This window comes from Muscardinus avellanarius (genome assembly GCF_963383645.1).
Source record: "Muscardinus avellanarius genome assembly, chromosome: 22".
Lineage (NCBI taxonomy): Eukaryota > Metazoa > Chordata > Mammalia > Rodentia > Gliridae > Muscardinus > Muscardinus avellanarius.
In genome coordinates this window covers 10,409,468-10,433,104 of record NC_137808.1, presented here as the reverse complement: position 1 = coordinate 10,433,104, position 23,637 = coordinate 10,409,468, and the positions used below count along the sequence as shown (strand labels likewise).

The 23,637-nt window shown below is 44.1% G+C and overlaps 1 protein-coding gene across 1 annotated transcript in view; it reads left to right on the top strand.

The window, feature by feature from the left end:
* SHQ1 (SHQ1, H/ACA ribonucleoprotein assembly factor) overlaps window positions 1-23,637 on the top strand; it is a gene marked incomplete at both ends in the record, with an annotated part of 65,540 nt that overhangs the window by 22,284 nt on the left and 19,619 nt on the right. Inside the window, 4 exons of the mRNA XM_080718222.1 lie at window positions 7,322-7,476; window positions 8,331-8,384; window positions 9,687-9,810; window positions 19,028-19,148. Of these exons, the coding sequence (XP_080574348.1) occupies window positions 7,322-7,476; window positions 8,331-8,384; window positions 9,687-9,810; window positions 19,028-19,148 (454 nt within the window). The remainder of the gene's footprint in view (window positions 1-7,321; window positions 7,477-8,330; window positions 8,385-9,686; window positions 9,811-19,027; window positions 19,149-23,637) is intronic.

The following is a 23,637-nucleotide window of genomic DNA, read 5'->3' as shown; positions in this document are numbered from 1 at the left end:
TCCAAGTTACACCCCCAGCCCTATTTTATTTTTATTTTGAAACAGGGTCTCACTAGGTTGTTGAGAGTCTCACTACTTATTGAGGCTGTCCCTGAACCTGTGATCTTCCTGTCTCAGCCTTCAAAGTACTGGGATTATAAGCATACACCACCATGCCAGACCTTTTTGTTTTTGTTTTTGGTTTTGGTTTTTTTGCATTAGTGATTGAATCCAGGGGTGTTCTACCCCCAAGCTATACCACTAGACCCATTTGTTTGTTTGTTTGTTTGTTTTATTTTGAAACAGTGTCTCGCTAATTTGCAGAGTCCCACTGACAGTCTTGCTATGTTGCTAAGGCTGTCCTTGAACCTATGATTCTCCTGTTAGAGCCTCCCAATTACTGGGATTATAGGCATGCACCACTACACCCAGCTCAAGAGTCACCTTTCAACACAAGGGTATATGTCTAAGGTAGAAGGACTTGAGCTGGGTGGAAAAGAAAGTACTCTTCTAATATGCCAGGTGTAAGGTTCAATATAGGATATATAGGAAACATGGGCAGGGGTTTAACTTCTGACTCCACTACACCCTGGCTGTATGAGCTTGGCTCTGAGTTGCTATGGAGATCCTGTACCTTCCTCAGGGCTGCCGGAGGACTACACAGCGTGAGGTGCTCTGTGTCAAATCCTTAGCGTATTGTGAATGTTAGAAATCATCACTAGAGAGCCGGGCGTGGTGGCGCACACTTATAATCTCTGCGCTTGGGAGGCAGAGACAGGAGGATCACGCAGGTTCGAAGCCAGCCGCGCTGGCTTAAGAGACCCTGTTTCCAAATTTTAAAAATATAAAAAATAGGTCTGGTAGTGTAGCCTGGAGGTAGAAGGGTTTCTAGGAACGCCGGTACCACCAAAAAAAAGAAATCATCACTAGAGAGTAACACCAGGGGTAGGTCCAGGAATCAGACAGTTTATCTGTGGAATTACAGTTTTGTACATTTTACAGGGCCTTAAGGGGAAGCTTTTGTTAATAAGATCCCCCCCCCTTTTTTTTCTTATTCACATATTTTATGAGACAGGATCTAACCATGATGCCCAAACTAGTCTAAAACTCCTGGGTTAAGCCGGGCATGGTGGCGCACACTTGTAAACCCAGCGTTTGGAAGGCTGAGAAAGGAGGATCACGGCTCGTGGACAGCCTCAGCTACTATTTAGTGAGGCCCTTTGCAACTCAGTGAGACCCTGTTTCAGAGTAAAGAATTAAAAATAGGGCTGAGGATGTAGCTTGAAGGTAGAATGCCCCTGGGTTCCACCCCCAGTACCAAAAAAAAAAATTAAATTAAAACTCCTGGGTTGAAGCACTCCTCTCAACCTCGGCTTTCCTAGTAGATAGAATTGCAGGTTTGCACTACCATTCCTGGCTTCCTACTCAAATAATTGAGGCACCCAGAATTATTGCATGGATAGAATAAATTGTATTGAACCAAGATAAAGTAAGGAAGAAAAAAATAAACCATGAAACACGCTTAAAAGTTTGTTGTTCAGCCAGGCATGGTCATCTCAGTACTCAGGGAGGCTGAGACAGGAGGATCACATGTTCACAGCCAGCCTCAGCTCTATAATGAGAACTTCCACAACTTAGACCCTATTTCAAAATAAAGAATAAAAAATAAGGCTGAGGGTGTAGCTCAAGTAGAATGTCCCTGGGTTCAATCCCTAGTGCTGGGGGGAAAAAAAGTGTTTTTTGTTTAAGCCAGGCATAGTGGCTCACACCTGTCATCCCAGTACTTGGAAGGCTGAGATAGGAGGGTCACAGGTTCATAGTCAGCCTCAGCAATGTAGCGAGACTCAGAAATCTAGCAAGAGCTTGCTTCAAAACAGAAAATTAAAGTCAGGCTGGAGGTGTAGCTTAGAGGTGGAATGCCCCTGGGTTTAATCTGGGGTCCAAAAAGGTTGTTCTGTGTTCACCCAAAGTGTGAGCAGCTGCTGCGGCTTTCTCCCTCCTCTTCCTCTATGCCCTTCCCATCCCTCTGGGCATCTTCTTCATTTCGCCATAGCAGTGAGATGTTGGATACATTGCCCTCAAGTGTCCCAGACAGCCCCGACAGCGCAGTGACAGTCACACAAGGTTCATCCTTCACCATAAAACAGCCACCCGTCTAGTTTCATTGCACAGGAGCCTCGGGTGCTAAGCTCGGCCGCGCATTTTGCTGGGGTCGTGCTTCTTCCCCTGTTTCTCTTCTCCCTGAGTTACAGCAGGGACACTTGTTTTCACGTCTTCGGCTTCGTAATGGCTCCGCCTTTCCTCTCCAAAGACTCATTGGTGGCGGCTTTAAGTGTTGCGCTCCCACGGAGCTCCGGTTTCACGAGGATGGACTCACCACATTCCCCGCCTTGTCTTCCAGCGGTTAATCTCAGCTCGAGAGTCTTGGCTCGTGACGGCTTGTTATGACACCACAGAACACTTACAGTCAATGAGCTTCCTAGCAGGGACATCCTGTTTGGCACCAGCGAGCCGTCAGCATCCGCGTTGAAAGGCCAGCGTGGTGGGGCTGCCTGCTCAGGCTGAGGTTTGAATGAGGTATTTTCTCCTGGTTCCCTTGACTTGTTTCCAGTCAATATTTAGCGTATTCGACAGATAATGCCTCACTGCAAGAGGAGCCAGATTGTGGGTGACTGAATCATCGATCCAGGCATGTTTGGGAGAGGCATTGGAAAGGAAGGGAAGCAGCTGGGCGTGGTAGCTCAGCTCAGTAATCCAGGGACTTGGGAGGCCGAGACAGGAGGAACACAGGATGGAGGCCAGCCTCAAGAACTTAGCAACACTTGGCAACCTAACAAAACACTGTTTCAAAACAAAACAATAAAAAAGCCTGTTTGTGTAGCAGAGAGGAAGAATTCCCCTTGGTTCAAACTCTAGTACCCCCCCCACACACACACACACAAGAAAATGAAAGGTTTAAAAGTAATAGAAGTAGCCGGGCTTGGTGGTGCACGCTCGTAATCCCAGCATTTGGGAGGCTGGGACCAGAGGATCGCGGTTCGTGGCCAGCCTCAGCTACTTAGTGAGGCCCTCAACAACTTAGTGAGACCCTGTTTCAAAATAAAGAATAAAAAATAGGGCAGGGGGGTGTAGCTTGGAGGTCGAATGCCCCTGGGTTCCATCACCAGACCTGCAATAAATAAAAGTAGGAAAAATTTGGGAGAAAGAGCAGACACTTTGTATCTGACGGGGGTGGAGTAGGGGGCACTCACAGGCCCTGCACTACTGGCAGGGCTGCGGAGTTGGGGGTGATCCTGGGCCCTCACTCCAAAGCCAGGTCACGGTTTCTTCCCCAAACCTATTGAGCTTTCGGCTGGCTTTTGTTTTCCTATAGATTATTTTTAGAAGTATAATTAACCGAAACGCGGTGAACTGCACAGCGAAGCTGCTTTGCGGCGCAGCTCCGTCGTATGAAGGCTTGAAAAACGTTACTCATGGTGGCCGACGTCCAAGTGTGGCTGGCACCGCCGCTGTAGGTGTTGCCAGTTCCGCCGCTCGGCTAGACCTGATTGTGCGCAGACCTCCCCGCACGCCTTGGGCGATATGATTTACAGCTCTAATAAAAAAGGCCTTAGGGAGCGCGCACAAGCCGGTGATTTCTCTAGTGATTTCCCGGTTTGTTATTATTGTTATTTATCCTCTCTGGTTTCTTTGCTTGAATCTCAACGTGAGTGTGTTCCTGCATTATTAATGAGCTAAGCAGGCCAAACTGGAGCTGTAAAAATGCCCGGGAAAAATGGGTGGTGTTTTAAGGCAGAGGTAGGGACACCTCAGATCCCTGAATTCAGAGGGGTCCAGCCACGTGGACTTGCTTTACATAATGCAGGCGTCGCAGGTGATGTCACCACGTGACGTAGGTACCTAGGTGCGTCCTCATCGGACTCTGCAATCCTCAGGCCGGCTTTTCTATCATAAAGATATCCAGGCACGACTACTTAAAAACGAAGGTGTAGAATGTAACTGAGTTCGTGGCTAAATGGTTCTGGCATGCTTACTCTGTGATTCCGAATTATGTGAAAGCAGAGGTCTTTATTAGTCAACGAGGGTGTGAAGGCTGTTCTCTAGCGAGAGAATATCATCACGAACACCTGGCACTTTCCTTTTAGCTAAATTAATGAGCTTTTGCAAAGCCATGCTTACGGGAATATGGCCTCAAATCTCCCTGCTAAGTAGGGGTCTGAAGAGCTTTGCCACGGATAGACTTTCTTCCTGCTGGAGTGCACGCCTGCTTCCAGTCTCCGTGAGCGGTAATCTCTTAAGAATGCTCCCCCCAGCCGGTTGTGGAGACGCACTCCTGTTCTCTTTGTACTTGGGAGGCTGAGACAGAAGGATCGCAGGTTCAAGACCAGCCTCAGCAACTTCATGAAACCCTGTTTCAAAATAAAAAATAGCCGGGTGTGGTGGCGCGCGCTTGGGAGGCTGAGACAAGAGGATCGCGCAGGTTCGAAGCCAGCTTCAGGTGGTTTAAGAGACCGTTTCCAAATAAAAATATAAAATAGATCTGGGAGTGTAGCCTGGCAGTAGAAGGCCCCTGGGTTCCATTCCCAGTACCACTAAAAACAAAAATTAAAATTAAAACTAAATAGGGCTGGGGTATAGCTCAGAGGTAGAATGCCCCTGGGTTCAACCAAGAAAAAAGGAATGCTTCACTTGACACCTACTTGAATTATTAAGTCTTTTTTTTTTTAAAAAAAAAAAGGAAATATTTCTTTTCCTCACTGGCCAACAGATTAAATATATCCTTTTCATTATTGTCATCTATATAAGCAAAGCTTGTGCAAATACATTTCTTCCTTTTTTAACATAGGATTGCTAACATGATGGAAAAGTCATTATTTTTCGCACTAAAAGTTTTCTAGTAATTTTTATACGTTTACTGGTACATTATAGACTCGCATCATAATACAGTTGACAGTGACAAGTGTGCAAGCATTTGCTGGGTCCCCTCGGGTCCCTCCTCACTCTCCTCTGTTTTTAGTAATCTACAGTGAGTATATTTAAGCTGGATGAGGTGGCGCACACCTGTAATCCCAGCACTTGGGAAACTGGGACAGGAAGATCACAGGTTTGAGGACAGCCCCAGCAACTTAGTGAGGCCCTCAGCAACTTAACGAGAACCTGTTTCAACATGAAATAAAATAAATAGGGCTGAGGGTATATCTCAGAGATAGAATGCCCATGTTTAATCTCTAAATACCGTATATATATTTTAACCCCTACCCCAGAGGACAGGCTGTGAAATGATGTTCAGACACTAGTTTGCCTAAATTCTAGGCATTGGAGGAGCTTAGGAGCTATAGTTTCATACTTGTTTGCCTTTATTAAATTTAAACTATTTTGTTTTATCTCTAGCACTGAGCAAGTGTTTTTCAATACTTATGGTACTTTTTGCCTTTGAAGTATTTTACTTTTTAAGTAGACAGATAAGTATAACTTTATTTGTTTGTTTGTTTGTTTGTTTGTTTGTTTGTTTTGGTCGTACTGGGGAGTGGAACCCAGGGGCTTTTCTACCTCCGGGCTTTACTCCCAGACCTATTTTATACTTTATTTGGAAAAAAGGGTCTCACTAAGTTGCTGAGGGCCTCACTCAGTAGCTGAGGCTGGCTTCGAACCTGTGCGATTCCTCCTGTCTCAGCCTATCAAGCCCTGGGATTACAAGTGTGTGCTACCACGCCTGGCTTTAAGTGCAACTTTTTAAGATAAATCTGCTTTGAGGAATCCTTAAAGAAAGCAAAGCCTCCAATATCCAGGGACATAGATGGCAAGGCTGGTTCTTGCAGCAGTATTAGGACACAGGAAAACAGAAACAAAATAAATGCCTGTCAGTAGGGGGAGCGGTTGAACAGAGGATGGCTCCTCCTGGAATATCATACCTCTATAAAAATCAGCCTGAGTCGGGCGTGGCGGCGCACGCTCGTCATCCCAGCATTCGGGAGGCTGAGACCGGAGGATCGCGGTTCTTGGACAGCCTCAGCTACTTAGTGAGGTCTTCTACAACTCATTGAGACCCCGTTTCAAAATAAAGAATAAAAAATTGGGCAGGGGGTGTAGCTTGGAGGTCGAATGCCCCTGGGTTCCATCACCAGACCCACAAAAAAATATATATATATATATCAGCCTCATACGAGGTGACTTGGAGAGGCACACTGCAGGTATTGCCAAAGGAGGTGCATATATATTTGTGTGTCTGGTCACTGTGGAGTGGTATATATTAGCTCTTTAAAGTAGGGAGGTTGCTGATAAAGATGAATGTAGAGGGAGTGCCATGCCAAGCAAAACACACACACACACACACACACACACACCACCCACACCAGACAGGGTGGTGCGTGCCTATCATCCTAGTACTTTGGAGGCTGAGACAGGAGGATCTCCAATTCAAGGCCAGCCTCAGGAACTTAGGTCCTTCGCAATTTAGTGAGCTGCATTTCAAAATAAAGAAAATAGGATTGAGACAGAATGTCTTTGGGTTCAAACACCCAGTACCTAGTACCACGAATTAAAAAAAAAAAGGAATCCTTTTGAAAAGAAACGTTCTCTTTCCACAAGTCTAATATGTGTGACATCACATTTGTGTATACATGTAAAACTTTGTTTATATGGATAAAGAATAATAAAAATAAATAAAATAAAAATAAATATGCCCTTAAAACTGATTAATATAAGGGAATGTTTCTATTACTTTGTATTGAAGGTGGATATAAAGTTATGTTTCTGTTACTTTAAAGATGGATAATGAATATTTTCCTAGTGTTTTCCTTGGTTATCATTAGTTTCCTATTGTTCCAATGTCTTATGTTTATTTTAAAGTTCATAACTGGTATTTAAATATTTTTAAGTGCAGAACAGTCTAACAGAAAGGAGGAGAGGTGTCTGAAATAAAGAACAACTATCATTTAGAAATTTCCCCATTAACCCTTCTCAGGTTTGAACAGATACACAGCTCTTCATAAAACCATTGAGTCTACTTGTAAGTTGTTTATGTATCTATAGTTAAGTAGAAATAACTTTTATTTTCAGTTTACATATTCAAAATTCTAATTTTGGTAAATCTTTCACATGTCAGTTTTATAAAACTTAAATGGAGCCAGGCATTGTGGTGCACGCCTGTAATCCCAGTATTAGGGAGGCCAAGACAGGCAGATTGCATATTCAAGACCAGCCGTAACAGCTTAGCAAGGCCTCAGCGATTTAGTGAGACCCTGGGAATGTAACTTGGAGGTAGAATGCCCTAGTACCACCAAAATAATAATAATAATAATAATTTCAATGGGACATTTACTTTATAAATGTTTTCTTGTAGTGTCTTTTTCTGAAGAAGAGAAGTATCAGCTACGGAAATTCGTTAATAAATCTTACCTGCTAGACAAGAAAGCGTATCGTCAAGTGTTCTACGGTTTAATTGATATCCTTCTGGCCTATTGCTATGAGATTCGTGTCACGGAGGGAGAGAGGAACGTAGGTGCATATGTGTCTGTGCCATGTGGCCCACTATTCTGGGCGCGGAGCATCAGCGCTCTGGTCCAGAGCGTAGTCAGTCACAATAGTCACTTAGGCGAGCCCCAGGCAGAGGACCTGTGTGGTTGATGGGGGTAGTACCCGTGTGTGAGTTCAGTGTGATGTGGTATTTTTCTCTCTCGGCTTCAGTCTCTGCCAAAGAGCACAGCAGGGAAGTTTCAGGGTTTCAGGATGTGAGTCTGAGGGGGGAAGGGAAGTCCTGAGCTCTCAACGCTTTTCGGCCATAGAGGGGGCCTTGTTCCATGGCACCATACTTGTTCATATTCATGCCCCGGCCATCGTCAGCAGAATCTTAGCATGTACCTCAAATGGCCTCAATTCATAGAGGATGTGTCCTTCTAAAAAACTTTGTAAATCAGATTTTCGAAAACCTGAGTCTCATTTTTTTTTTTTTTTTCCTATTTAAAAGACATACAGTATATCAGGCACGGTGGCACATGCCTGCAGGCCCAGGACTTGGGAGGCTGAGACAGGAGGGCTTAGTTGGACGGAACAGAAATTGAGCCAGCATCATTTTGCTTTGATGCTTAGTTTCCAAGCCCCGGCTTATTTGCTTTTGTGTCTTGGTACTCTTACTAGTAGGAAAGTTTTACTTTATTCAGTTCCAAGCAACAGAACAGAAACTTCTCTTTAGTAATATCTTCATCCGTAAAAATTGTTTTTCTACAATCCTAAAGACTTCTTAGTTTCTGTATGTGTCAATACTACATAGATACAATTTTAAGTAGATGTATATATTTTCTTTCCACGACTTTGCTTCCGAATGTGATCGTTCTCTTTTCTCCAAAACAAAGGTTGAGTCTGCATGGAATATCAGAAAACTGAGTGCGACACTGTGCTGGTTTGAGGTATGGTTTCCAATTGCTATTGTTGAAATTTTTGTTGTTCAGAAAGTTATTTTTGTGCCGGGCGTGGTGGCGCACGCTTGTAATCCCCGCGCTTGGGAGGCAGAGACAGGAGGATCGCGCAGGTTCGAAGCCAGCCGCGCACGCCGGCTTAGGAGACCCTGTTTCCAAATAAAAATGTAAAAATAGGTCTGGGAGTGTAGCCCGGAGGTAGAAGGGCTTCCAGGAACCCCAGTACCACGAAAAAAAAAAAAAGTTATTTTTGTAAGCCGGGCATGGTGATGCATGCCTGTAATCTCTACTTGGGAGGATGAGACAGGAGAATCACAGTTTTGAAGCCAGCCTCGGCAATCTTAGCAAGGCTCTCAACAACTTAGCAAGACCCTCTTCCCAAATAAAATATGACTGGGAGGGAGGGGGTGTACCTTGGAAATTGAATTCTTCTGAGTTTAACACCAGCATCACCCAAAAAAAAAGTTACTTTTCTGCTGCTGTTACTTCATTTTAGGTAATTCGGGCAATTTTTTGACTTTTTAAAAGGGGAATATATATTGATGACGTGTGTTTGGTTTTCATCCTTTTAGTCAATTTGTGATCGTGAAGCCAAGTGGATATTGCGGAAGCTAGCAGAGGGCAACATTTTGGAGGAAGAAGGGGAGTGGTTTGTCAGGGACGAAGGTGGGGTGGAGTTGGAGGTGTGTTTGCAGATTGGTAGATAGCAGAGCTCAGAGCTCAGAGATGGGAAGCAAACCTAGTGATAAGGGACCACCAGGGTCTGTGCTGAGCTTTGTATCTATTACTTCGCCTGTTCTTCTCAGCAGGTCTGTGAGTCAAGTGTTGAGGGTTTACATCTGAGGAAACTTAGATCACGTAGCTTATATAACTTAGCCAAGGTCTTATAATTCATAAGTTAGAGTTGATACCTCTTTTAGTGTAGTACATAAGTGATTTTTAAGGAGCATTAATGACATATTGATAGAGTAAGACTCCAATAATTTTTTTCAGTTATTAATATCAAGAATCGAGCCCTGAAGCATTGGACTTCTAAGCTATACCCCCAGCCAGCCCCTTACATTTTTTTTTTTCCAAACAGGGTCTTGCTGAGTTGCTGAGGGCGATAAAATATATTATTTTAAAGTGTACAAAAATAATCTCATTTTATGGATTTTTATTTCTCTCCTACCTGGCTTCATGATGATTCAGGTTTATAGTTTTTCATTTAGAGTGGTTTCCTATTTCATTGTGTGCTTTGGCTTGCATGGTGCATTTCATGGAAATGATGGCTGACGAAACGACGCTTCACAGACTTGGACTGATGTTCGTGAAATCCTGGTGTCTTTTGGAAGGAGAGTTGTGTGCTACCCGCTTTATCGTCATTTCAAGCTGGTGATGAAGGCCTACAGGGACACCGTAAAGATACTGCAACTAGGTAAGATATAATGTTTCCCAAACTGGAAATGAGAAAGTTAAAAGCATTTAGTATGTGAAGATGTAATCATGATTTTTGCTTTTTTCCTGTATATATAAATAAGTCGTAGTCAGCCATGGTGGCACATGCCTGTAATCCCAGTGCTTGGGAGGCTGAGAGGAGAATTGCAGGTTTAACGACAGCCTTAGCACGTAGTGAGACTCTCATCAACCCAGTGAGATTCTGTTTCAAAATAAAAGTAAAATAGGGTTGGGGGTGTACCTCGAAGGTAGAATGCCTGTGGGTTCAGTACCCAAAATAATAAATCATGAAAATAATCAAACCCAAGCCGGATGTGGTGGCACATACTTGCAATACCAGTACTTGTAGAGATAGGAAGACCGCAGGTCTGAGGCCAGCCTCGCAACTTAACAAGACCCTGTTTCAAAATTTAAAAAGTAAAATAAAGGGCTGGGCTTATAGCTTGGAGGTAGAATACCCCTGGGTTCAGTCCCAGTACCAAAAGAAAAAGTTTCAACCCCCACCATGTATATAAAATGATTGACTTTCTCCGTAGACATTTAATCACACAGACGTGTGATACTTTTTTCTAAAGCAGTTGGTAGCATAAATAGAGAATGATACACACTACTTCAAGTACTTTATATTGTAGTAGATTATGTCATTCACTAATTCTTGGATACCTGTAATTTTCTAGGCTATGGTAGGCTTATGGATATAATAGTAAAGAAGAAAATTTTCCTGCTCAGATGAAGTTAAATTTTCCTGCTCAGATGATAAGTGATTCCATGTCGAAGGAAACGCATTCTGTTGGGGGTTAGGATGGGATCACTTGGGAGGGGACGTGTCATCTAGAACTGGATGTTACGAAGGCCTTTCCAATGAAAAGCTCATCTACTCTGAGGACTTTTGACTGTTGCTAAATCCAGCCTGAGAAGATGAATATTTGCAGGCTTTAAGGATGTAGAAACCTCCAGGCCCTGAAACAAATTCCGAAGTGCCCACCATAACAGCATCGTTAGAGCATCGTAAGTTTGTAATTTCCAAGAAAGTGACTTGGAAGGGGGCAACATCCATTCCTGTGTATTAGTTCTGGCACACTTCCGTGTAAAAGTCACTTTGAGTCCTGTGTGGTCATTGCTGTCTTTTCCCCTGGGGAGTCTCGGCCTTCCCTTGCCCTTAGATGAAAGTGTTTCTGGGAGATTGGTTTTCAGACTTCAGGCTAAGAAAGGGAAAGAAGAGAAGTTTAAAACTCAAAAATCCACCAGGCGTGGTGGCTCGTTCCTGTAATCCCAGTACTTGGGAGGCTGAGACAGGAGGATCGCAGGTTCAAGGACAGCCTCGGCAACTTAGACCCTCAGCAGCTTTATGAAACTTTGGTTCAAAATAGAAAATAAAGAGTTAGGGGTGTAGCTCAGAGGTCCCTGGGTTCAATCCCCAATAGGAAAGAAAAAGAAAAAATCCTGGTGATTTCAGTGGCTTAAAAGGGAGAATCACAGCTCTAACAGTTTGGTATGTAATTTTTGTTGTTTGTTTGGTTGTTTTGGTTTCTGTGTGACCTGTGTTTTTGCCAGGGGGTGGGAGGGAGTGTCCTTGTTTGAAGAAGATTCTTTGAAAGTAGATAGCAATTGTAAACATGGATCATAGTTAAGTGAAAGATGCCTTTTATTCATTTAGTCGGTTTAGACGGTATTTTATTTTGAAGTATTGTCGATTATAGGATAAAAGAGCTGTTATCATTGGGGAATCTATCTTCTTTAACAAGGGAACAAACTGCTTTTTTTTTGGTATGTTATTTCTTCTTGCCTTCATTCAAGATATTTATGTTTTGAATTGCTAAAATTACCTTGAAAAATCAATCTGCTGTAAATGACTGATTGTTAAGCTTGGACCACATATCACAATTAATCTCTTTTTTAAGTCATGCTAGATTATCCGAGCATTATTCATAGATTTAAACAGTGAGAATACAGTTTGTGATTACCCTATTACATTATGGATTCCAGAGGGAAGACTGTAGCAGAACCCTCAAGTGTGTGCTTACACGCGCGCGCGCGCGCGCACACACACACACACACGCTTTTTCTCGCACATATATCAACCACTACTTGTTACTTTTTGTTCTGGGAAGTAGTTTAGTTCTCTGGATTTTCACTTGAAAAGTAATCAGTTCTGTGATTGGGTAACCAAAAATAGATGTGATTGCCTTGACTTACACCCTAATCAATTATTCAGACAGTTTTAGTAGGTCAGAATGGAAATCAGACTTGACTGCTTATCATTATCACTCTGATAAGAAGTAGTTTCATCAGCCGTGTTCTGATCTCAGTAGGAAACCTGAAATCACAACACACCGTAGGCTTTGCTGTCAACAATGACTGCGAACCAGCGTGTGTCGCTGTACACGCTGGGTTCTGTGACTAATTTGGGCAGTGTTTAGTTACTGCTGACACAGGGCAGAACTGTAGAATTCACATCATAAGGTGTGGCTCTGACAAGCTCTAGGTGAGGATGGAAACTTGTATTTGTCCAGGTAGGTGCTCTAGGTCTCATTTGTTTGGACATCCCTTTTTGGTTTTGGGGGGTTTTTTGGGACTGGGGATTGAACCCAGGGGCATTGTACCTCTAAGCTATACCCCCAGCCTTGTTTTATTTTTTTAATTGGAAATGGGGTCTCCCTAAGTGGCTGAGAGACTTGCTAAGTTGCTGAGGCTGGTCTCGAACCTGCGATCCTCCTGCCTCAGCCTTGCAAGTACTGGGATGACAGGCATGCACCACCAGCCTGAACACCCCATAATATAAGCGGAGATAGCCCTAGTTTGGCATTTAGTGTTCTCCCAGGATGAATCTTTGCCGACTTATAATTCAGAATGCAGCCACAGCCTTCACAGTTTTTATTACAAAGGTCAGTATGGTGCTTCTGCAGTGGAAAGTAATGAATAACTCCTTTCCCCCAAAGAAATATTGATCTTAAATGGAGTGAGCTTCCAAAACCAACGTAAGAATGCTTGAAAATCTATAGAATATTTCATTCTAACTGATGGGCCGAGTTCACACTTTTCAAAGAGCCATGAATTTCCTTCATCTGACTTTGCAGTAGCCTTTACGAGGATCTTTCATAAGGCCTTAGGCTCTTTTCGGGTTTGTGAATCTTCTCTCCCTCCGGCTCCTCTTCTAGAAGGCTCTGCTTACCTGTCCCATTTTCTATATGTTTCTTCTCTTTGTGGAAGAGCAGGGAATGTTAGGTTTGAACCTAGGGGCATTCTGCTTCTGAGCTACACACCTTCAGACTTATTTTATTTTTTATTTGGGAACAGGGTTTTGCTAGGTTGCTGAGAGCCTCACCAAGTTGCTGAAACTGGCTTCGAACCTGTTTCTGTCTCAGCCTCCCAAGTACTGGGATTTCAGGCACCCACCACCATGCCTGGCTCAGTTTCTGTGTTTAATCCAGACTCCTCTACGGGCAGGAATCCAGGCTTTGCCCCTTCAGAACTGTTTAGCCTTAACAAAGGGCCTTTCCCCGGACCAGCTGCTTCCCTCTGCCCAGTCTCATTTGTTTGGACATCCCTTTTTGGGTTTTGGGGGTTTTTTGGTACTGGGGATTCAACCCAGCGGCATTGTACCTCCAAGCTATACTCCCAGCCTTGCCCGTCTGGGGACACAGGACCCCCAGCTTTTTACTCTTTGCCCCTATCTCCTTGGTAACTTTAACTCCTTCCTTCTGCTCCATTCTTTTGGGAAGAATGGGTAAAACCCTTCCTGCAAGCACCCTTTAGTGATGTTAATCAAATGTCAATAAAAGTAAAAGAAAGAGACAAGGACAGCTTTTCTCCTAGCCTTCAGATGTCATATAGCACTTAGGAATTTCAAGTGGCGCAGTTTATAACTTGGTCATATTATTACGTAAACAGTTGGCTGAGCGGACTAGTATTTCTGCCATACTAACTTCAAAAGGCATTCCACGTTCTCCTTCAATATTTATTCATTTAAATGCGTTCTGCATAATCATACTTTATTCCACAAGTCTTTGTCGAGTGCCTGCTGTGTTGAAGTATTGAACTGGTTCCTGGAGACACTAGCTGTATTGGTGGGAGAGGCACAGAATTGTGTATTGCCAGGTTTTTTTGGTGTGTGTGTGGGGGGGGTTTTGTTTGTTTGTTTGTTCTTATGTTTTTGTTTGTTTGTTTGTTTGTGGGGGTTTTTGTTTGTTTGTTTGTTTGTTTTGGTGGTACTGGGATGGAACCCAGAGGCCTTCTACCTTCGGGCTATACTCCCAGACCTATTTTACATTTTTATTTGAAGCAGGGTCTCACTAAGTTGCTGAGAGCCTCCCTAAATAGCTAAGGCTGGCTTCGAACCTGCGCGATCCTCCTGTCTCAGCCTCCCAAGTGCAGGGATTACAAGCGTGCGCCACCACGCCCGGCTTGTTCGTATGTTTTTTAATAAGAAACTCAAAAGAGAAGTATGGAGAGTGAAAATCCAAAGCCAGGCAAACTGACATACATTTAAATCACTTAAGACACGTAACCTCCTACCGAGGAGCCTCTGCTTGATTTGACTTCCTCTTCTCAGCCCCCATTTTCCTAGCCCTCTCAAGTATGTGTTAATTGGTTGATGAGTTCATCTATTAATTGATTCAATCAACAGATATTCTGAATGAATCCCTACTCAAAACTATTCTGTGCAAACCTCTAGCAAAGTTAAAGAGCAGTAGAGGGAGGAACTATTAAGTATTTGAGCTGGGTGTGGTGGTGCACACCTGTCAACCCAGTGCTTGGGAGGTTGAGACAGAAGGATCACAGCTTCAAGGACAGCCTCAGCAAGTAGTGAGACTCAGCAACCTACAAGACCCTGTTTCAAAAACAAAATATAAAAAGGGCCAGGGGGTAGCTCGGAAGTAGAAAGTCCCTGGTTCAATCCCCAGTAACACACATGCAAAATGCTATATTTGAGGAGGCTGTGCATCGGCAGAGAAGCAAAGATTTGCACAGGTCAGAACTCAGGCACATCAGCCGGGCAGTCTGGCCAGGCGGGCTGCAGATGAACCCCTGGCCTTCATTGAACAGGATCACACAATTTGCTGGACATGGTTCTAGACCAGGGAAGAAAGAGGAAAAGTCCTGTGTTTTTGTGTTAAGTCCACAGCACAAGCTGATGAGTACTGACACCGGATTTATTGTGCAGTGGCTGAGAGTCAGACACGCTTATTTTCAAATCCTGACCGTTGCTTCCTAGCAGTGAGACCTGGGCCAACTCCTCGGTATCTTTGAGCTTCATTTTCTTTTAGGAAACAAGAAACTACCTGACTCGTAGAGTTGACGATGTGATGTGTATAAAGTGCATGCAGTCCGGGTCCCTCGCACAGAACAAGTGGGCAGCCCCCAACGACTAACAGGGAAGTTGTGGCCAGCATCATGGGGGCCCAGGCCCACTGGGGAGATTGGAACTCGGTTCCCAGAAGTGCTTGGTTGTGACCTGGATGGCAAATGAGGGACTGGATAGAGGGTTGTTCATCCAGACAGAAGGAACATTATACAGTATGCATATGCTCTGTGTTATTTTTATTTGTGAATTACAGATACTCTATGTAATTTTAATAAACAGAATGCTTTTTTAAATATTGGTGTGAGACTGTAAATGTGTGCTTAAAATAGTAGCATATTGCCTCCATTATGTGTTTCTTAGTACAGCTCTGAAGTTAAGAGTTAAGCCAGGCGTCATAGCATATATCTGTAATCCCAGCATATGGGAGGCTGAGACAGGAGGACTGCAGGTTCAAGGTCAGCCTCAGCAACTTAGCAAGACCCTCTCAGCAACTTAGTGAAACCCCTGTTTCAAAATAACATACAAAAAGGGTTGGAGGTATAAGTCAGAGGTAGAGCAACCAGTACCAAAAGGAAGAACAAAAAAAGTTAAGAGCTTAACTGGCACCTGAAGAATTTAAGGGTAAAAAAATTAGAGAGACTGAGAAGCTTTCTTAATGCTGAGTTTAATGCATGTGCTTGTGTTAATTGTTGGGGACTTGACCTTATTTTCTATCCTAATGGGGCCTGATACTAAACAAGTTACCTTGCTTTAATTCCCTTAATTTTGATTAATTTGCTGCAGCCCTTCTTTCTTATCCCTTTTTATGGCCAAATGGCCTATGAAAAATAATGTTAAAATAAAACCTAAGGACTCCTTTTTGGTCATATGGTCTCATCAAAATTCCAGAGATCTACTAAGTTACATATGTTAAGATGGTAGGCGCCAGATGTATGGTGACAGTAGTACTTGGGGAGGTTGAGACCAAAGGATCGCGGGTTCGAGGCCAGCCTCAGCAAGTAGTGAGGCCCTTGGCAACTTAGTGAGACCCTGTTTCAAAATAAAAAAGGGCTGGAGATGTAGCTCAGAGGTAAAATGCCCCTGGATTATATCCCTACTACTGCAACAAACAAATAAACAAATACATAAATAAAGGTAATGATGTGAGCTTTTATTTTGAGATGGTGGTGCATGCCGATAAGCCCAAGAGTCTGAGACAAGAGGATCACAGCTTTGAAGCCAGCCTCAACAACTAAGCAAGACCCTGTTTCAAAATAAAAGTTAAAGGGCAGGGGATATAGCTTGAAGGCAGAATGCCCATGGGTTCAATCCCCAGTACCACAATAAAAAAAGGTAGCCACCTTCCTTTAATGAAGGAAATTCATTATTTGTTCTTAAATTGTACGGTAAAAGCTTTAAAGGAGAAAACTAGACACCCAGCAAGCCACAGCCACCTGGCTGCTGTGGTGTGTCAACGGTTGGAATTTGGCTCCCACTATACAGAGCTGGCGACTCACAATATTTTTCCTAAACTGGCTTTCAGCCCGCAGAACTACCCACCACTCTGGTCGTCTTGTCTTCCAGGGGCGGGAGCCGTTTCTTAAGTGCTTCCAACCATGAGCTGCTCTGTCAGTGAGAGATTATTGCCCAACCTGCTCTGCTAATAGGAGGATTTCAGATAGCCAAAGGATTCTCGTTTAGAACAGCTCAATCCTGTTGTCATTTTAAGAGATATTAGCCTGAGCCGCCACATGTGTCCAGGCAGGAAAACCTGTTGTTAGGAAAGCCAGAGAATGTGTTCAATCCCGCCAGCTGCCCCCCTGCTTATTATTGTCACCCACATTTTCTTTATGTTGTCTGCATGTTTCTGTGAACCCTCATTAGACAGACACTTTCCTAAAGCCAGACACCCGTGACTCTTGTCATTTATGGCAGCAGGACACTGGTGTCAGGTGCCTTCGTGAGTGGGCCCGGCGTCCTAGAGGACCCCTCTGTCGGGATCAGAGTCCAGGGCAGCTGCTCTCGCCGGCCCTCCTGCCGTGGGCAGAGTTACCCCGGATACCCTGCGAGTCCCCTCTCTCTTCCTCCTTTGGACCAGGCAGCAAACAGCCTAAAAACGGTCGCTTTCCTGCAGTGCCTTTGAGCAGAAGTAATTGTCTTAGATTCGGGCCATAGCGGCCTTTCATGCTCAGATGATGTGTGACAAGCCCATGACTGCATAAAGCCCCCGTGGGAGCTGAGTCTTTTGAGTCCCCGGAGGCTGCTGGCCGCGGGCCACGTGACGGCCGCCAAGAGGCCAGCCTTAGCCTTTGCCGAGAGCTGCCGTAAGTGGCTGGAGACCCCAGAGAAAGAGCAGCCATCACAAAAGAGACTAAAAACCCCCAGGTGTCGGCAGGCATGGTGCCGGGGAGTCAGCACCACAGAGCTGGAGCATGACCCCGGCCGCTGGGCCCAGGGCTGCGGGGACGCGGCTCTAATGGACTTCTCCCTTCTAGGTCAGCTGCCAGGTGTCTCTTACCACATGTGTCACGTGTGGAAATGGTGAAGGAAGGCTTGCGATTAAACCCAGCTTCTGAGCAGCGTGTGTAATCTTCCTTTCAAAATTGCCTTGCAGCGTGTAATCCCAGAACTTGGGAGGCTGAGCTGGGAGGATGTCGGGTTCGAGGATAATCTCAGCAACTTAATTAGAGACCCTGTTTCAAAATAAAGTATAAAAAATAGAGCTGGGGTATATCTCAGAGGTAGAATGTCTCTGGGTTCCATTCCCAGTACACAGAAACAAACAAACAAAAAATAAATAGGACTGGGAATGTAGCTCAGAAATGCCTCTGGGCTTAGGCCTTAATAACACACACGCGCACACACACGCGCGCGCACTGCATTACACAATATGTTTTTTATTTTGTTTTGTTTTGTTTTTGGTAGCAGATTGAACCCAGGAGTGTTGTACCTCTGAGCTACATCTCCACCCCTGTTAATTTTTTTTTATATTTTGAAACGGGCTTGCTAAAGTTGTTATGGGTCTCTGTAAAATGCCGAGGCTGGCCTCAAACCTGTGATGCTCCTGTAGCCTCCCAAGTACTAGAATTATAGGCATGCACCACCATGCCCAGCTTACACTTTTTTTTTAATTACCTGATCAAAATATTCCTTCTCAGGTGTTAAGAAGTAGCTGGGCATGGTGTCCGCGCCTGTAGTCCCAGCTCTTTGGGAGGGTGAGGCCGTAGGATCACTTGAGACCAGATGGAGCAACATAGTGAGACTCTTTCTCAAAAATAAATAAATAGATAAAATAGAATTTTACATGTAAATTAATGCCAGGCACGGTGCTGCATGCCTTTAACTCCCTCGCTTGGAGAGCTGAGACAGGATCACAAGTTCAAGGCCAGCCTCAGCAACTTAGCAGGACTCTCAGCAACCTAGCAAGGCCCTGTTTCAAAATAAAAAATATAAAATAGGACTGGGGTTTAGGTCAGAAGTAGAATGCCTCTGGGTTTAATCTCCAGTACCACAAAAAAAAAAAAAAAAAAAGAGTAAGTAATAGATAGAAGATAAATATGTAGTGGGTTTTTTGTTTTGTTTTGTTTCTTTTTTTAGTGGTACTGGGGTTCCTGGAAGCCCTTCTACTTCCAGGCTACACTCCCAGACCCATTTTTGTATTTTTATTTGGAAACAGGGTCTCTTAAGCCAGCGCAGCTGACTTCGAACCTGCGCGATCCTCCTGTCTCTGCCTCCCAAGCACAGGGATGACAAGCGTGCGCCACCACGCCCGGCTAAATATGTAGTCTTAAGAAATGATTAAAACTCCGAGCTACTTTATGTATATTACCTTTCTGTATCTGAGTTTCTTAGTTTAAAAAAATCAGATATTTTTTTCTTAAGGATGATTTGATGATGTTTTAATTTTTTTCAGGTAAAAGTGCTGTTTTAAAATGTCTCCTGGACATCCACAGGATTTTTCAGGAGAATGATCCCGCTTACATTCTGAATGACCTCTACATCTCGGACTACTGTGTGTGGATCCAGAAAGCCAAGTAAGATTTGCATCACTGCGGAATCTTTAGAGGCTCATGTTTTGAAACACGCTTACCTAGGAAGAGGAGGAAAATGAAATAACCTGGGAAGTGTGTTTTAATGAGAGAGAAACCCATATCACTAGCAGACACTTGGGAAGTAACAAGATTAACTTGGCAACCTTGTTGACTTTGCTCAGGGAGGAAGGTGCAGATGGTGAGAACTTAGTTTTATTAGAAGAAATTCTTACTGGTGCATTGTGGAAGGTGGGTATTTAAACAGGAAGTTGTGAGAATTCATTGCTGAAGTCTTGAGAGTACACTACAGATTCTCAAGACTTGAGTGTCTGAACCCCTATCTGTAGTTTATAGTGGGGTGTGAGTGTGTGTATATTACATACTCATATGTATACACGTCTCGATCATAGAATACAATCTTAATCAAATCTAATCCTCACCAGAGTTGTATGTTCATAGACTAAAGGCCCCAGCATATTTCAGAGTATAAAAAAAATAACAGCTGGGTACAACAACACACACCTGTGATTCCAGTATTTGGGAGGCTGAGGGAGGAGGATTGCAAGTTCAAGGCCAGCCTCAGCAACTTAGTGAGATGCCAAGCCACCTAGCTAGGCCCTGTTTCAGAATAAAAAATTAAATAGGGCTGGGGACATAGCTCAGAGTTAAAATGCCTCTGAGTTCAGTCCCTAGCACACACAAAAATGCAACCTTGGAAGCCTCAGGGTAGAATTCTTGATGACACTTGTATGGAAGAGTCTGAATACTCGTCAGAGGGCTCCAACACTTGTTATGACAAATTGTCAAAAAGCATCTACCATCGTAGGGGCCAAGGAAACAGGAGATTAATTATTAAATTTTAAAAATGGAGTGGATTTTATTTAGTGGGAAGTGCTGTATAGCTAATTCTTATCAGACATAGCCAGATTATCTGTCTCAAGAGGCAGTTAACTGAGAACATAGAACGCGCGCGCGCGTGTGTGTGTGTGTGTGTGTGTGTGTGTGAGAGAGAGAGAGAGAGAGAGAGAGAGAGAGAGAGAGAGAGAGAGAGAGAGAGAGAGAAGAGAGAGAGACTAGGGATGGAACCTGAGGTCATTCTACCTCTGAGCTACACCCCAGCTTTATTTTATTGTTATTTTTTTGAAATGGCTTCATTACAGCTCACTACTTGCTGAGGCTGTCCTTAAACCTATCATCTTCCTGTCTCAGCCTCCCAAGTACTGAGATTGCAAGCGTGCACCACCACACCTGGCTTATTATTATTATTATTATTTTTTAAACAGTCTCACTAAGTGGCTGAGGGCCTCACTAAGTTGCCAAGGCTTTTCTTGAACCTGCGATCGTCACATCTCAGCCTCCCAAGCACTGGGATTCTAAGCGTGTGTCACCACACCGGGCCAGAGGTTTTGTTTTTTTGTTTTTTGTTTTTTGTTTTTTTCCTTTTCATGGGGAGGCAGTTATATTGCAGAGTGAAATATGGAAGACAAAACCGAGAGAGAGGCTCTACCTGTGTTATGGGAAGTGCGCGGGGATTGCTCAGGAATGTGCCCAGTACCGCCTGGGCGGGCAGCGTTTGTGTTGGGAGTCCAGATTGTGCCAGATGGAAAATTGAACCTTTAACCCCCAGGGCACAAGGGCATCTCCTCTCTGTATTTGAGTCTCCTGCTAACTGAGCTTGTCAAATGCTCTGCTGCTGCTTCCTGTTCTTTTATTTTCATAATCAAATTAACTTGAATTTAGTCTATGTGCATGGGGCTTCTTTTTACTTTTCTTTTTTCTTTTTTTCTTTTTTTTTTTTTTTTTTGTTGTTGTTGTTGTTTAAGAATAGGGATTTTATAGCCAGGTGTGGTGGCGCACGCTTGTCATCCCCGTGTTTGGAAGGCAGAGACAGGAGGATCGCGCTGGTTCGAAGCGAGCCTTGCTGGCTTAAGAGACCCTGTTTCCAAATAAAAATATAAAATAGGTCTGGGAGTATAGCCCGGAAGTAGAAGGGCTTCCAGGAACCCCAGTACCTCCAAAAAAAAAAAATAGGGATTTTATTAACATGAAATGGATATTGAAATTTGCACCAGGATCCCATTTCAGTAAGTGCCTATTTCTCTACATGGGACATTTCTTCTTAACTACAGTGGCGATCATATTCCATTAAAGTGAAGGACAATAAGTCCTCAAGTCAGTTTGGGGATTATCAGACTTATTTTATCCTTAAATTTTTCTTTCCTCCATGGTTTGAAGTTGTGGGAAATGAAGCAGAATTCCCAGGTTCTTAATTGTTCTGATGTTAGTAATTTTTTTTTAAGGGGTAGTATGTCGGGGAGGTGGAAGAAGGAACCAGTGGTAACTGTCCAGATCATCTTGTGAGGTTTATTTCTTCCACTGTACAAATTGGAATCTAACCTTTCTTTCTCTAAATCGGCAGTGTTGAGCTGGACATGGTGCCGAATGCTTGTAATCCCAGTCCTTAGGAGACTGACACTGGAAGGTCACAGGTTCGTGGCCAGCCTCAGCAACTTAGTGAGGCCCTCCATGACCTAGTGAAACCCTGTTTCAAAATAAAGAATAAAAAAACAGGGCTGGGGTGTAGCTTGGAAGTAAGATGCCCTTGGGTTCAATCCCCAGCACCAAAAAAAAAAAAAAAAAGTCACCTGTTAACTTTATCTAATGCAACCACTATTAGTATTTTAATATTTCCTCCAGTTATTTCCCAGTGTGTTTTTAAACCACTGGAGATAATACTTTTAATAGTATTCAAAGTCGGTTCCTTTTATACTATGTCTGTTAAACATTTAATTTTATTTATTTATTTGTGTGTGTATGTGTGGTAGTAGGGCCTGAACCCAGGGGTATTCTACCCTTGAGCTGCACCTCCAGACCTATTTTTATGTTTTTGTTTTGAAACTGGGTCTTACTAAGTTGCTGAGGCTGGCCACAAACTTGCCATCGTCTTGTCTCAGCCTCCCAAGTACCAGGATTACAGGCATGTGCCACCAACACCCAACTCTAGTAAAACTTTTTAAAGGTAAGCAGTTGTGAGGTAAAAGGAAAACAAAAATTGTGTCTCTGAGGCCCTGGACCTATTTATGCTGAACTTTGTAGTAATGGTAAGTGATACTCAGGGTGCATTTACTTTTCCTGTAAGTGGTTACATATTTTCTGGCCCTTCAGCAGAGAGAGGAGTGTTCGGACCAGAGCAGCTTACGGAGAGCAGCGGCCACTGTAGTGCTCGGGCCGCTGTCGGGGCTTGAGGAGCAACCGAGGGGCTACGCTAAGGATGTGTGTGAGAGCGCCAGGACACCCGAGGGAGCAGAGCGGGCTGGGCGGAGTCGGCTGCAGCCCTGGGACTGCTTAGTCTAATGGAGGCATTAGGCGCAGGCGGCATGCTGGCCCAGGCAGAGGGCTGTCATAGCTTGGACGGGGTGGTGAGGATGGAGACAGGCACCTGCGAGATGTGCTGAGGCAGGCTGGGATGTTGCCTGGGTGTGGGGGCAGGGAGGGAAGAGAGGAGGGGTCAAGGTGAGATCCAGGTTTTGACTTGGACAGTTAACTCGGCCATCAAGGTTTCTTTGCTGAGATTAAACAATGTCGGACGACAGGGTTGGGAGAGAAGATGAGGAGTTTGGTTTTGAAAATGTGGATTTGAGGCCCCTAAGGAACGTCCAGAAAGAGGTGGCCAGAAACATTTGGGTCACAGCTGGGAAAGATATATGGAGAAGAGCTTGGACAAAGAAGGGGGCTGAGTTACGCAGCAAAATGTGAAATGGCTCAGTCCCGTGTTCCCCATATGAATATAATAACAGTCAGGAGCGGGTGCATTCCAGGCTGGGGCGGGACCGTGCCGAGAAGAAGACAAGGAAAACATGTGCAGACCTCCTGGTTGCAGCGAAGGCGGCTGGAAAGTTGCGAGGCTGTTCGGACAGTCATTCGTCCTTGTAGTCCCCTTCTGTTGATGAAGAAGAGTGTCCTGTTAGCTTGCCGTCGGCTGTCTTAGTAACAGGGCCACGTACAAGATCCTTATTTATGTCGGGCATGGAGTTGCACGCCTATTGCCCAGTACTCGCCTGAGAGGCTGAAACAGGAGGAGTATGGGTTCAAGGCAGCCTCAGCGACTTTGCAAAGCCCTCAGCAACTTAGTGAGAGCCTGCTTCAAAACTAAAAAATAAAGAAGGGCTGGGATGCAGCTCAGAGACAGAACACCCCTGGGCTTAATCTCAAGCACAACCAAAAAGGAGGAAGTGAGGGAGGGAAGAAAGAAGAAAAGGAAGGACGCAATAGGAGGGAGGGAGGGAGGGAGGATGAAAATGAAATATTATCAAGGTATCCAGAAACCCAGGAATGGCCGTGTGGAAAGGCTTGGCACATTTTAGAATTCTTAGAAAAATTTAGAAACATAATTCATTTACCATTTTCACTTATATATGTGCTGCAGGCATCATGAGTTTAACATATTGGTAAAACAAAAGGTTTGTAAGGATGAATTGGGCGAGGTGTTCCA